The following is a 14,344-nucleotide window of genomic DNA, read 5'->3' on the forward strand; positions in this document are numbered from 1 at the left end:
GATAACAGAAATGTCCGTACGGACTAATTCCGTCCCGTGTGAAAGGTACCTTACGCCCCTCTTTTGTGAAAGTTCAATCCAGCCTGGACAATCTTCTTAATAAGCACAACACCAGCATGAATCTCTCCCGTCCTGCAATTTGGTGCACCGTGTCCGTGCAGAGGACGACCCTTGACGATGCAGCGGGGGGTATAAACAAACTCCCCCGCGGCGCTGATCACATGTAGCAATAAGACACAATGACAGCATATAAATTTACATACAAAAATTTAATGTTACAAAATTACATTAAAACCAAAAGACAGTGATGGTAGTCTCATCCTCTGTGCTGCTGTGGGACTGCGCCCCTCGTCTCTCCGCTCCGTCCCCGCGACGAATATCAGCACACAAGTTCACAGATCACGGCACAACTCATCTCCCGAAATACTCTGTGCGCTGTGGTCATTTAAACTTGCACAAAGCGCCTGCATACTAGACCCCTACAGGGGGCAGCGAAAGACGTCTATTAACAATCGGAGATATTAAATAGGCGCCTCGCTGTTCGCTGTCACATGTACATAGCTGTAGAACTGCATAGACCTTCTTAGTGCATAGAGGTACTTGCCCCAATTCCTGCCTAAAGAGTGAACACGACCGGAGATCGATACGCTGTGCTATAGCGTCAGCTTACTACCTGCGCCATAAAAGGGTTGGCGGTTTGTCGGATTTCTTAAAATTAATAGAAAAATTGAGACGCAGGACAATTCGCCACCCGAGAATATTCAGCCAGTCTGGTTGCTAGGCAGTGTGTCCCTAACAACCAGGCTGTCACGCAGGACCCACAAGTCTGGATTGGCATAGTGCTGACAGAAAAATGACTTTTTCCCCCCAATATGTGGCAAGGACCACTTCCTGTACAGAACGCTGTGCCCAGGATTTCTGTACGTGAAGTAGACATGGCCCCGTGGACAGCGCCCACCATGATCCCCCGACTCGAACATCCCATTCCCACACCGATCAGGAGGCTTGCAAGGAGAGGGAAGCGGTGGAGATCTAGGAGACGCCGTCCCATCTTATTAGTCCAACATGAAGGGCAGCTTGCGGCCGACGAGCAACACTTTGTGAAAGTTTCGGACCCACTAAGGGCACTAAAATATTGCTGTTTATCTGAAATACTCCTTTCTTAGACGTTGTTTTTCCAGCTCTCCAATGTAATGTCTGAAAACTCGATGGAGTCAATTCCTCAAAAATAAGAAAAAGCGAAACACGACACATCCAACGTTTTTTGTTTTCTTTTCATGTTCCCCCTCCGCCTTGATGCGTGGGGTCATTCGTCAGACCCAAGACTACGTATGGTCTGGATCATATTGGCGAAGAGCGTTCTTATGGGCTGGGAGACCCTGGAAGGTCTTAAGTGTTTTCTCCGACAGGTCTATGGGTACAGGTTGGTAGTAATTGGAGAGAGCGTGAGGCCTCCAGACTTTCTGTGGCATGATGTTGGCCGATGGCTGGGACACTTTGGCTGCGGGTTGGAAGTTCTTCTGGGCTCTTAGGTGCAGTGGATTTTTCTGCCTGTGTTACAGTAATAGGAGCTAGTGATGACGGCTGATTGTTCTGCACAAAGAAGATGATGCCACAACTGGGTGCATTGGGTCCAAACAAGTCCTGGCTTAGGGCTCGGTTGAGATGATGCAGGTCGACTTGGCTGAGGGGTGGATTACAGATGGGAGCTGTATGCATCCACGTCATGTTCATATTGGGCCACTGGGCCAAAACTTGAGCCCTTTCTTTGCAACAGGCACAATCAGAATGCAGAGGGGCCTGCAATGGTTGGTTGGGTGGTGAGTTCATAGACTGGCTGCTTGTGACTGGCTTCAAGTCACAACTTTTCTTCTCTGTAGATGTGATGTTTGGTTGCTGCACGGGGAAAAAAAAAAGGAAACAATTATTTCTCTATCAAACAATAAAGACGGACAGAAGAAGAGCAGCAAGAACGCTCGTTACCTTGGCCATTTTGTATCGGGGTTCCTCCATATCGTAGTCGGAGGAGGAAGATGAATGGGAGGACAGGGAGCTGGCGACCTCAGGGAACCAGACCTTCAACATCATCTCCACTTGTAGAAGGGTGCTAAGGTAGCGCTCTCTGGAAAGCAACAACATGGATGTTACAGCTTATGTGTGATACATAGGAGGTACAATACAGAGAGTAACTGGCAAGTGCCCGGCATACGGACTACCGCCCGACTATCGCTCTTCTGCTTACATAGGAACGATAGTCGTTCAAGTGAACGTAGGTGAAGCAGCACAGAATAGTTCCAGGCCGCCTCCATTCAGGGAACTGGAGTCGCTCAAATATTGCAAATTTGGGAAATAATCGCTTTGTGTAAAAGTACCCTTAATGGCATATTCTGGCAATGGGAGTTTTCACCTATCCATTGGATGGGTGAAAACTGATCGATTGGTGGAGGTCCGACCACTGATCCTAAGAATACTCGGATTGGCTGTTTCTGTCTACCCCATGAAATGAATGGAGCGGACTGATCTAGTTGAGCACAGTGCGCGGATATCTGCCTGTGCCATTAAGAGGTATTGAGCAGCGGCTGCGCGCGTACGACCAGCGGCTACGTTCCCCACTGAAGAAGTGGAATAGTATATCTTACAATAGATGGAGGAGATCATGAATTTCAAGATCTCTGCTAATGTAAGTGTCCAGGAGAGAAGCCATGAACAGTACTCACCCCATCTCTGGTTTCTGGAGAACGCCAACGATTCTCTGTATGCGATCCATAGCGACGCTCTGCTGGAAACTGCTTAGCCCTGGTAAGAAAAAAGGGAAACAGTCATTGACCAGCCCTACTGAGCCTCATTCAGCACGCCAACACTCAAACCGACACACATGGGCGAGTCAGAGGGATACATTTCCCCCCAAAATGAGGACAATTAGTAACTACCTCCTAGAAACCAGACTACTGAAAATGCACAAATTAAAAAAGGGGGCTCTGGGGTGAGCAGGCCGAGCGCCACGAACAGTATACAGCTTAAATCCGCATGGAGGAGGAGACTGAAAGGATCGGCGATCGCACGTGAGCAGGGGGTCACGGACAGCAGAGGGAACATTGTTCTCCACGGCACAGAGCAGCTTTAGGAGTGCAAGACAGTTGGCCCAGGCACGGACATGATCTAAGGCGAATAATAGCGCCAATTGGCAGTCAACATTTTGACTCCTTGCGAGGTCTAGTTATGGAGTCGCCTGTTGGTAGGACAGGAACGCATCCAATTACTCAGCATCCATTACTAGTCTAATAGCTATGGAGCCCCAGAGACTGACGTTTGATATTTGCCCCATTTTGTTCTTCCTGTTTGCAGTGGATAAAGGTCACATTGTTCAGATTGGAGAATCCCAGGGAGAACCGATGCAGCGACGAAAACGAATTATTAACCAGGGCATAGAGCGAGAAGATAAGGGAACACTGACACTGGCGAACATTGACGCAGGGCTCCTCTCCGACGTTGGCCGGCTGCACACGGGAGCGCAGTCAGATCCGACCCCATGCCCAGCCGGCATCCGTGCGTACCTGTATTCTTTTCTGTACTGCGGATGGCCCACACGGCGAGCCGTCGGAGATACGCAGTACAGGGTTTTTGTTTTTTTTCTAAATCCCTGCTTTTCACTAGGCGATAACGCAGGCACCCGCAACCTTTCAGAACAGTAGTAGTCGAAAGTATCTTAGGATGCCCTCCTCCTCCGCATGCTCAGTCATACATATTAATTTCTCCACATGACGCAATTTACAGATTCACGCCGCCGCTCAGGGTCCAGCGGAGCGCTTTAAAGAAAAAACAAAAAAAAAAAAAACAAAAAAAAACGTGCATTTTAGCAATCCGCCCGCTGTTTGTTTTTTTTCTGCTCGCGTCCCGCTTTGATCCGGCCTGCGCTGAGTCATTCCTTTATATAGAAATACCTCAAACATTCCCCCCAGAGACGCTGGCGATCGATACCCCCTATACAAGGCCTTTGTGCAAGGTTCAATGAGGTAAATCATCGCACGGCAGGCCGTCCCTGAGCCGACAGACTATACGTTCCGGGGAATGCCGACACGGCAGCTTAACCCTTTAAGGACAGAGCTAGTTTAGGTTTTGAGGACAAGAAGTTCTTGTTTTTACCTCACAGCACGTTGTAAGGGGTCACTATTTATGTTTACAGCCTTCCTGCTTAGGATGAATTATACACAGGCGGCCATGGAAAAGAAAATCTGTCTTGCCTATATCAGCCAATCACAGTGCAGCTCACATTTTACCTCAGCGGTATAAGAAATGAGAGCTGTGCTGTGATTGGTTGCCTCAGCAAACATTGTACTGCAATGTATGGTCACTTATAACAGCGATGGCAGTCCAAGGAGGTTACATCGCGGAGGGCCTCCCTCTGTGAACCCTGCACATGGCGTGTAAGAGGTTAACAGCAGGGATTGGTTTCTCGCTGTCAGTCACTGATACTTCGCACAGCTGAGGGTTTGTTACAATAGTGTTACGTCTATACCGTCATCTGGTACACTGCGCCGGGGCAGGAGAAGCACTTGTGCTGCAGTGTTTAGCCGATACTGACATCTGGGAGGGGCGCTGTAATGGGAGCGGGATTATATTATGCAGGCGGCGCTTCCCGTCTCCAGCAGCGCCATGTGCAGCAATATCGCTCCTGCCTATTACGTAACCTACTTACAATGCAAAGTACTGTAGAATTATAGCAGAAGCCGCCAGCTACTCAACACCTCCCTAATCCTGTAAGTCAGAGCATGCACACACATACATACAGGGGGCACAAACTTATTGTGGAATCAGCCCCAAAACGAGGAACACACTAAAGGGAAACTACAGCCACTGCCAATAGAAGCATACCTAAGTCATTTATACAGGAGGGAGATAAGTAGTATTCTTATGCGCAAGGCTATCCCTGCTATACTGCTGCCCCCCAATGTGCAAGGCTACACCAGCTATACTGCTGCCCCCCCCCAATGTGCAAGGCTACACCTGCTATAATACTGCCCCCCCCCAATGTGCAAGGCTACACCTGCTATAATACTGCCCCCCCCCCCAATGTGCAAGGCTACACCTGCTATAATACTGCCCCCCCCCCCCAATGTGCAAGGCTACACCTGCTATAATACTGCCCCCCCCCCCAATGTGCAAGGCTACACCTGCTATAATACTGCCCCCCCCCCCCAATGTGCAAGGCTACACCTGCTATAATACTGCCCCCCCCCCAATGTGCAAGGCTACACCTGCTATAATACTGCCCCCCCCCCCAATGTGCAAGGCTACACCTGCTATAATACTGCCCCCCCCCCCAATGTGCAAGGCTACACCTGCTATAATACTGCCCCCCCCCCCAATGTGCAAGGCTACACCTGCTATAATACTGCCCCCCCCCCAATGTGCAAGGCTACACCTGCTATAATACTGCCCCCCCCCCAATGTGCAAGGCTACACCTGCTATAATACTGCCCCCCCCCAATGTGCAAGGCTACACCTGCTATAATACTGCCCCCCCCCCCCCCAATGTGCAAGGCTACACCTGCTATACTGCTGCCACCCCCCCCCCCCCAATGTGCAAGGCTACACCTGCTATACTGCTGCCCCCCCCCCCACCAATGTGCAAGGCTACACCTGCTATACTGCTGCCCCCCCCCCCCCCAATGTGCAAGGCTACACCTGCTATACTGCTGCCACCCCCCCCCCCCCAATGTGCAAGGCTACACCTGCTATACGGCTGCCACCCCCCCCCCCCCCAATGTGCAAGGCTACACCTGCTATACTGCTGCCCCCCCCCCCGCCAATGTGCAAGGCTACACCTGCTATAATGCTGCCCCCCCCCAATGTGCAAGGCTACACCTGCTATAATGCTGCCCCCCCCCCCAATGTGCAAGGCTACACCTGCTATACTGCTGCCCCCCCCCCCCAATGTGCAAGGCTACACCTGCTATACTGCTGCCACCCCCCCCCCCCAATGTGCAAGGCTACACCTGCTATAATGCTAGCCCCCCCCATCTGCAAGGCTACACCTGCTATACTGCTAGCGCCCCCCCCCCCCCCTCCAAGTGCAAGGCTACACCTGCTATAACACTGCCCCTCCACAACCCCTCCCCCTCCCAATGACCAAGGCTACACCTGCTATAATACTGCCCCCCCTTCCACCTCCATGTACCAGAATATAACAACTATAATACCACATTTAATAGAACATAACGGTTATTCACCTCTGTCGTATCTCCCCCGTTTCAGTCCATTCAGAAGGTCCGTCAGTGGCTTTATAAACCCTTGAAGGTCATGACACTGGAAAAAAATAGATTCGGGTTTACTATTCGAGCAAATTTGCCACTGTCATTCATAAAACAGACCAAAGGGCATGAACTACGACCCTGCGCCTGATGGCAGCACCAGGAATATTGGTTGTGCCCATCCACATGGCCAGAACAGGGATTGCTTTCCCCTCACATCAGAACCAGAGGCTTTATGGGTAAGACATAAAAACAAGTGAATCTTAAAAGTACCTTTTGGGCAAAGACCCGGTCTCCTTCAGACGCGTGCGACTCCTTGTCCATCCACCAACTTGGGGACAACTCTGCATCGGGTTTCCGTTGCCTTTTGAGTCCTTGAGGAGCTTCCAACTTTTCCTTCTCTCGTAATACAAAATGCTTCATCTGCTTGTCCCGCTTCTTGTGAATGGCCTCATTGGTCAGATGGCCCTCATGAGTACAAGTCCTCCCTTCCACCTCTCCTGGGTACAGGAGATGCTGTCCTGAATGTTGGTGCCAGAAGTTCCTCCTGGCTTGATACTCATTCTCCAGACGGATTAGGACCGGGTGGTCCGCGTTGGTGAGACGGGAGTTTGGGATCAGATTGGAGTTCTCAAAATCCTCCTCTGTTTTGTTGCTACTTTCCTCCATGGGATCGGTGAGGAAGACGTCGAAGTCTGCATACTTGTGTCCTTCTTGGTCGGTGGTGGTGGTGGTGGAATTGCTTGCAGAACAAAGGGAGTCGAAAGACGACAAGAAGTCGGAGGACTCGGTATCTTCCATGTATGAATCAGCTGCCTGGAGGGGGATAAAATGAAAATATTCTCAGTTCTGTAGAAAGATGATGAAATATCAACAACGTCTGATTGTTATCTGCGCGGCTGCCATGTATTGACATGCCGATCACCTGGAGACTTGCAAATGATTGATGCGTATAGGCAAAGAACCAGACTAACGTGAATTACAGTAAGTTCTTCTGCCATGTCAGAAGGTCACACTGTTGGCTTCCCGGGAGCTGGGACCCTCACACCAATGGGCCAGAGTGCCATCAACCGTTTTGTAAGGCTCACCAAGGTTGAAGGTACTGCCCCCTGACTGTTGTGTTTTTTTGTCCAATCCCTTGACTGGAATTCAAGGAAGAGGATGGAGGGGGCTCTGTTCAGTAGGTGGTACCAAGACAAAGATCTGGTGACAAACTTGCTAAAGCTGGCCTTACACTTTAGATACTTCTTGACAGCTATCCCTCCCGATCCCCATAAATGTTGGGCTCGGCTGAGCATGAATGTGTTCTCAAGACATCTCTGGTGGTGGCTTATCTCCCTTAAAGGGGTTGTGCTACCAATAAAGTGATCAATAGGCTCACAGAAGGGAGGATAAATTTCTGGTCTGCAGGGGCGAGATCGCTGTGACCTCCATGGATCACGAGAATGGGGGTTCTAAAAATCCCCGTATGATTAGGACGCTCAAGCATGCTCACCACCGCTCCAATTCACTTCGATGGAACTACCAGAGATGGTTGAGCACTTTAGGACCCCCATTATATAAATGGTAAGATAGCCCCTAGAGGCAATGTGGAGTTCCCCTTTAAGCCTACAACTTGCCATAGTCTAGAAAGCACTAGTTTGTTACTCCTCATTAACCCTACTGAAATTGCGGATTTATTTCATAATTTGTGAACCAAAGGCCATGCTCGGCGCTGGAACATGTGTGACTCCAGTTGCACGGCGAGGTGATCCATCATGACACCCAACTGAAGAAATGTACAGCGCGTCAACACGTGTCGGGTTGTGCAACAGCAATCACATTACTGGAGTGGAAAGCGAAAGGGATGAAATATTTATTAGCATGTTCCAAATCCTACCAGAAGGGGGCAGCGTGGAGCGGAGGCATGACAGCAGGCAGGGAAAGGGGAGGGTAATGTACAGGACACCTGGTGAGATTTTGCAACCAGCCTGGATCTTTCTGCGCCGACATGTGAATAGATGTATTATCAAATTGGCACGTGGCGTACCCAGAGCGTATTCCAAGACAAGCAGAGAGAAAACAAAAAACAGCCACACCAAGCTGGCACGTACAGAAGGCGATGGTTTATGTAACGACCGTCGACAAGAGGGGAAAGGCGCAAACAGGTTAAAAAAAAGGGATAGTCCACCTAAAATACACGAAGTACAACTCCATTCACAAAGGACACCTCACCGAAGGCTCCTCTTGAGGTTGCCACCAACCGCACTCTGGCGAGCGGCCGATCACCCTGGGGGTTCGCCGATACATCGAGGGAGATACAAGATGTTGCAAATGCTATTAGGAAACACTCTTTAGAGGTGGACCACCCTAAAGGGATTGTCCACCAAGCTCCTTACTCTAGAGCCCAGAGCCTTTACTAGACCCCAAGCTGGCATTGTAATCCACCAGCACCGCGGCAATTGGGGGGTGTGTGTTGGCCAAAGGGGCCACCCTCTGGTCAGCTGCTTAGTCGTGGTCATCTTTGAACACAGCATCTAAGTAGTTAAGGGCTACAATTGGGTTGTCAGTTATAGTTGATCACTGGCAGATTTGGAGTGGACCTTTACTTCCGAACTTGCTCCATACATCCTGTGGGTCAACATATGGGGCCAACTACACTGCTTCTCCATTTTACATCCTGACTTCGGAAGGGTGTCCTGGCTGGACCATGGCTCTCCGGACCTGGACTCTAAGACGGCCCCTTAAATGGCCTCTACTGATCTATCCCAAGATGTGAAGCTCATGGTTCCCCCACCAATTCTGAAACTGATCGCAACAGCGAAGTACCTGCAGCACTGTGTGGCAATCATGATGACATGCCAGAAGAAACTCTTAAAAGCCGAATCTCCCCTTTAACCCTTTGCAATCCCATTTTGGATTCTGGGTTTCCTAGGGGGCTCTCTCTTTCTGCCATTATACAATGGCGCCATCTGCTGGCTAGAGCCAGTACTGTGTTATAGGACATGCTGGAGAGGCCCCCCTGACAACAGAGCGGCCAGTAATCTACAGTAAGAAGACCATGCCGGGCATCTTCCGACAAAGCTGTACAGCCTTCAATCAGAATGTCTTCAGACGTCAGACAGTGGATTGGAAAGGGTTAAATCTCACCTACATCCTCGAAAACAAAAATTTAGATTAAAAAAAAAAATAAAAAAATATTGAATCCAGGTATGATCGTCACACACAATTATGACCAGGACACAAACTACGCACTTGGAGTTGCTTCATTTCATACAACACTGAAAGCCTAATCAGAGCACAATGCGCCCAATTACCACCTGCCCCCCCCCACCCCCCTCGCAGCCATTCACTCGGTCATGGGGTCAGTAAATTACAGCGTTTTCATCACAAGAGAGTCCAGGACATTTGTTCATAATTAACTAGGTGTTTAGTAAGGCCATTCACACTGATGATGTAACCCCTGACTGTATTTGCCGTGTTTACAGCCCATTTAAGAAGTTAAAGGGCAATTCCACCATAAAGACACCACGACCACCACTTCTCAAAGTGACGGGCAAGCAGCCATCGGTAAGGCTCTTGGTCAATGGTTAGAAGTTTCCAGAACTCAAAATGCTCAGTTTTGTGATCATTGGGGATCCCAGTTGCGGCTACCCACCAATCAAACACTATAGACAACGTTTCTCAACAATGTGGGATCTTCACCAGGACAGCTGTGACTCACAGGCCACATTCTCTGTTGCCAAGCAGCTTTCTGGCAAATTTGTGCCTCATTTTATCTTCTAGCGTGGCTAACGAATTAGTGTAATCAATTCTTAAGGGTTCTCTAATGATTACAATAAGAAACTTGTGATTTTTAGGGGAATTTCCCCTTTAAAAAAAAAAAAAAAAAAAAAAATCCAACATACAGCAGAACACTACAAAGCCGAGACTTTTTATTCCCACGTGCGCTCAGGGTACATTCCGCCTTGCCAATCCCAGGTGATGTCTCTCTATACCGTCATCTTGTTGATTCAGTGATTAGAGCAGTTGTGTTGTAGCCCTGAGGTCCTGGGTTCGAATCCAAGTTGTGGACATGTACTTTGTGTTCTGCACATGCCTTCTAATTTTCAAAACCAAACTTTTTTGGTGGCACTGTATCAGAAAACAAAATTATTGCGCAGCGTTAACGACACACACACACACACACACGCGTGTGGGCCAGCAGTGGATCAGGCTCCACGTGTTCACCAGACAGCTCATAATAAACAGCCACTGTCGTTCCAGGTCTGATCCTAAATCCTCTTAGAGGCGGACGTACGACCTCCAGCTACGAAGCGGACGTGTGAAGAAAATATGACGAATGGCATCTAATTACGTACAGTTTTGGGTCAGAAAATAGAAATAAGGGCAACACCGCCCTGTTCCAAAAAAAAATAACACGTCCAAGAATTTTCCCGGCTTCATCCCTGACCGCTAATGGAAAGCCAGCAGGAAAAGCAGAGTTACTTTCCACCGACGCCGGCTGAAGCGCTATTCTAGGCAAGTCATAGTTGCTTTCTTCCAAGATCAGCGTCACAGCTGTCTTTGGGTTGCTACTGCAGCTCAGTCCTCAACATTGAAGTGAATGTCGATGAACTGTAAAACCACTCACAACCTGTAGGCAGGTGGGGCGCTATTTCAGAAAGAAAGCCGCCATGTTTTTTCCAATCCTGCACAGAGGGAGACTGTAGACCTCAGCTTCACAGTAGATCTTGGAGGCAATCCTGCTTTTCCTCCGGGTCTGGACACTGCCAGATTTGGGTGGTGAATTTCTAAGGGGGCCTTACTAAAATTGGCGATAGGCTAGGTTTTTGGACAATTTGAATCCTTACGGCCGGTTGACTATCCCGGATTCACAATTCTTGCGCTTACAATGAATTAAGCCCTGGTGGACATTCTTACAAACCGGGAGGAACTTTTTGAAAGAACCTGGATTTCCTGGTACCAATATCTGCTTACCATGCGGCTATGGAGCCCGTCAACGCAATCCCATATTCTGCCAGATATGGCAAACTAAGCTCAAGCTACGCTTTTACCAATCTTGTATTCCAAGACAGCACCGAGCCATCTTTGGTGCCGTGGCCCACTACTGTAACCTGCATCCTCAGTACCATGCCATGGGCTAGTCTACAAGGTGACCTTGGAACCACCACTTTGGTCAGGATCACCCAACATTCCATAGAACACAACTGGATACTTGTAGCAAGAATTTCCGACCTGCTTACGAAGTTTCCTTTACGGTTTGTTCTTCTAACTAGCGGTCACCTGACTTTCTGCGGCGGCCGCTGTAAGCATCCCTCTATTTCTTTACCCTATTAAAGTGGGCGGTCCAGTAAGCGGACAACCCCTTTAACTAAAGTCGCCGTGATCCAGGGTTCCCTCTGACCACCAAAGTCACGTATTCATTTAGGCCAGCTTCACACGGGTGGACCAGATTGCGCATGCGTCACTTTTTCATGGCGCTCGTATGCAGTTTTTTTCGGGAGGGGGCAAAACGCTGCGGCCAGGAGTTGTACAAAGTGTCTCGTTTTTTGACGGGGTTTTTTTGTCCATAGTCTTCTCTCTATAGGAGTTGAAAAACTCACGTTTATATAAAAAAAAATATATATATAAAAAAAAAGTTTAAAAATTTTTTTTTTTTCCTCCTTCCTTCGCAGAGCTTAAAAACCCAAGGCGCTCACCACGCCCATCTCTGACGGAATGTTTACACAGGGATTATGGGGGATTAAGTGTCACTTTGTGGCTCTGGAGGACCATGACACCCTGCAGTAATTCTGCAGGCGCTGGGGACATGTACTTTATGATGCTTACTCCAGCTGCTGCAGAACTTCTTTGCTAGCAGAGATCTCTCACTAAAAAGACACCAGTATTCCGGATGGTGCCCTGCATGGTATCTCATGCGACAGTCTCCTCCAATTCAAGGCCGGCTCTGCTCTCCCTCTTTGGAGACCCCCTCCCCCCAAAAAAACTAGCCGAGTGTGACCCTCAATAAAACAGCGCACATCTCTTTAAACCAATCAGGAGGTCTCTCTTCACTTGTCTCTAAATACAGCTGCTGCAGAACCTCTTTGTCAAGAGACATGGGAGTTTCAGGTTAATCAAAGCTGCCTCTTCTTCAGACAATTAGAGCATTGGTCTCTAATCTGTGGCGGAACTACATTTCCCAGCATGCCTTTATTAGCTGCAGGCTGTCAGGGCATGCTGGGAGTTGTAGTTCCAAAAGCAAGCGGAGCAGAGAGCTCAGTGCCGGAGCACTACCCAGTAATCCGCACTTCAGTAGAGAGCTTCTGGAAAAGCTGGGTGACCGCCAAGATAGTCAACGACTACTACAACGCCCATGCAGGAGTCGGGGGGGGGGGAGATGTGCGACAATTCTATGAAGCCTGCGATGGCGGCCATACTAGTTGTCACCCAGCTTTCCCACAGACAGACCTAAGAACAGAGTCAATAAGAATACATATCAGACCATAATAAGATCTGCCGACGGCGGCGGCATGCCGACGGCCTCCCCTGACCACGGCGGCACGCCGACGGCCTCCCCTGACCTAGGGACCACGGCCGCAGCAATTCGCATATTGACCACACGGAACCATGGCCCTCGATCAGATGGCTACAATATTTCCCCGTCCTCCAACATTCCCATCTCAGCAAATAACAGTACAAACGTGCGAGCGGCGGCCGAGACCCCATCGCCATGGAGACCGGAGGCAATTTTTAAACGGATCGGAGGTCGGAAGCGACGGACGATCTCGACACCAGATTAAAACTAAAAAGCGGTGATGTGGCGGAATTACCCCGCGCCGCCTTAAACCGCAAGGAGACAATAAAAGGGACCGCGCAGGGGGCAGCGGCGCTCTCCGGGGAGCATGGGGGGAATCCTCATTAGTACTAATAAGCGAATAATTAATTGGCGCACTCACCTCGCTGCAGTCCGGGGCTCTGCCGACTGTCTGCTGCGCTCTTTGTTCTCCCAGTAATTTGGGTGGTGTCCCGGGTTGTCTCATGTGACGGTCTCCAGACGTCTCGGATGTACCTGCTCTGTCTCTTTGGCTCCAGGAAGTGCGGACCTCAGATGTCTCTTTAGACTAGTTAGGATGTCTCTTTTAGCAGATGTCTGACTCTTTAAATGGAAGCTTTAAGTGGAGGTCTCTGGAGCGGACGGTCTCATGGATTCCTCTGTAGGAGGACAGACTGGGGTTAGAGATCTCTGGGATGTCTCTCTAAATAATCAGCTGTCTCTTAAGAGTCACAATCAGAGGATGTCTCGGGGTTGGTGACTGTCAGTGGCAACTGATGTCTCAATAGAAATCAGGGAGGGTCTACAAAAAACCTAGAGGTCTCTTTGCATTAGGTGCTGTCTCTAAAGGTCAATGGAAGCTTTTAGCTGCGGTCTCAGATTAGGAGTGGATGTCTCTGTGTTTAAGGTGGTCTGATAGTAGTGGTCCCTGGATGTCTTAGGAGAGGTCTCTACCTGTCTCTTGGCTCTGCAGATGTCTCTGACTCTCTGTAGCAGTCTCTGGGCAATAAATAAAGTCTCGCTTCTGAATCAGGAGCTCCTTTCTGGATGCCTGAATGCCCTGTGTCAGGCAGCAGGCGTCTCTCTCTATTCCTGGATGTCTCTGCAGATTCCGGATGTCTCTCCGGCTTCTCTGTAGCGTACACTTCCATACAAACACGTGTATGCCTTCACGTGTATCCCCCTGTGCGCCCGTGTCTGCTTCCCCATTGGCTGGCCGCACCCTCCCTCCTCTGCCGGAACACGAGCGTCTCGGCGATCCGATTGGCTAGAATCAAAACAGGCGGGTTAGAAAGGGTGCTGCTCTGCTCTGATTGGTCAACTGCTAGCGCACAACGCACCGCCCCTACATGTGGACTCGGGAAGCAGAAGCAGACTTGCTCCATGCAATGTGATGGGCGGGGACAGTGGGCGGAGACCTGGGAGATGATTGGACACACAGGTTTAGTGGGCGGTGACGAATAATAGCTTACAGGCTTCTCATTGATAGAGCGGACGGTTCCATGTGAGTCTGTGGGGAGAGATAATGTGAGAATTTACTGGAATATGGGGGTTTGGGAAGGTAATTAGTAATAGT

The 14,344-nt window shown here is 49.5% G+C and overlaps 1 protein-coding gene across 2 annotated transcripts; it reads right to left on the reverse strand.

Moving 5' to 3' along the window:
* Positions 1-251: 251 nt before the first annotated feature.
* CIART (circadian associated repressor of transcription) lies at positions 252-13,920 on the reverse strand. 2 transcript variants are annotated; one of them, XM_066609127.1, is made up of 7 exons: positions 13,723-13,920; positions 13,172-13,427; positions 6,525-7,067; positions 6,231-6,306; positions 2,718-2,796; positions 1,984-2,122; positions 252-1,896 (listed from the first exon to the last, which is right to left on the reverse strand). In XM_066609127.1, the coding sequence occupies exons 2-7, from the start codon at positions 13,253-13,255 to the stop codon at positions 1,390-1,392; spliced, it is 1,428 nt and encodes a 475-aa protein (XP_066465224.1). In that variant the 5' UTR covers positions 13,256-13,427; positions 13,723-13,920; the 3' UTR covers positions 252-1,389. The 2 variants fall into 2 exon arrangements, with proteins under 2 accessions (XP_066465224.1, XP_066465223.1); XM_066609126.1 differs by having other exon boundaries at positions 13,172-13,920.
* Between the last annotated feature and the right edge of the window lie 424 nt (positions 13,921-14,344).

The sequence above is a fragment of the Eleutherodactylus coqui genome, chromosome 6 (assembly GCF_035609145.1).
Source record: "Eleutherodactylus coqui strain aEleCoq1 chromosome 6, aEleCoq1.hap1, whole genome shotgun sequence".
In the NCBI taxonomy this organism is placed as follows: domain Eukaryota; kingdom Metazoa; phylum Chordata; class Amphibia; order Anura; family Eleutherodactylidae; genus Eleutherodactylus; species Eleutherodactylus coqui.

What these genes read in the sequence shown, in the direction of transcription:
- CIART (XM_066609127.1), bottom strand. Translation starts at nt 13,255, where the DNA reads ATGAGACAACCCGGGACACCACCCAAATTACTGGGAGAACAAAGAGCG. An exon ending in GAGCCCCGGACTGCAGCGAG is followed by an intron (nt 7,068 to 13,171) that starts GTGAGTGCGCCA and finishes ATCCCCCTCCAG; the next exon opens with GCAGCTGATTCATACATGGA. An exon ending in ACCGGGTCTTTGCCCAAAAG is followed by an intron (nt 6,307 to 6,524) that starts GTACTTTTAAGA and finishes ATTTTTTTCCAG; the next exon opens with TGTCATGACCTTCAAGGGTT.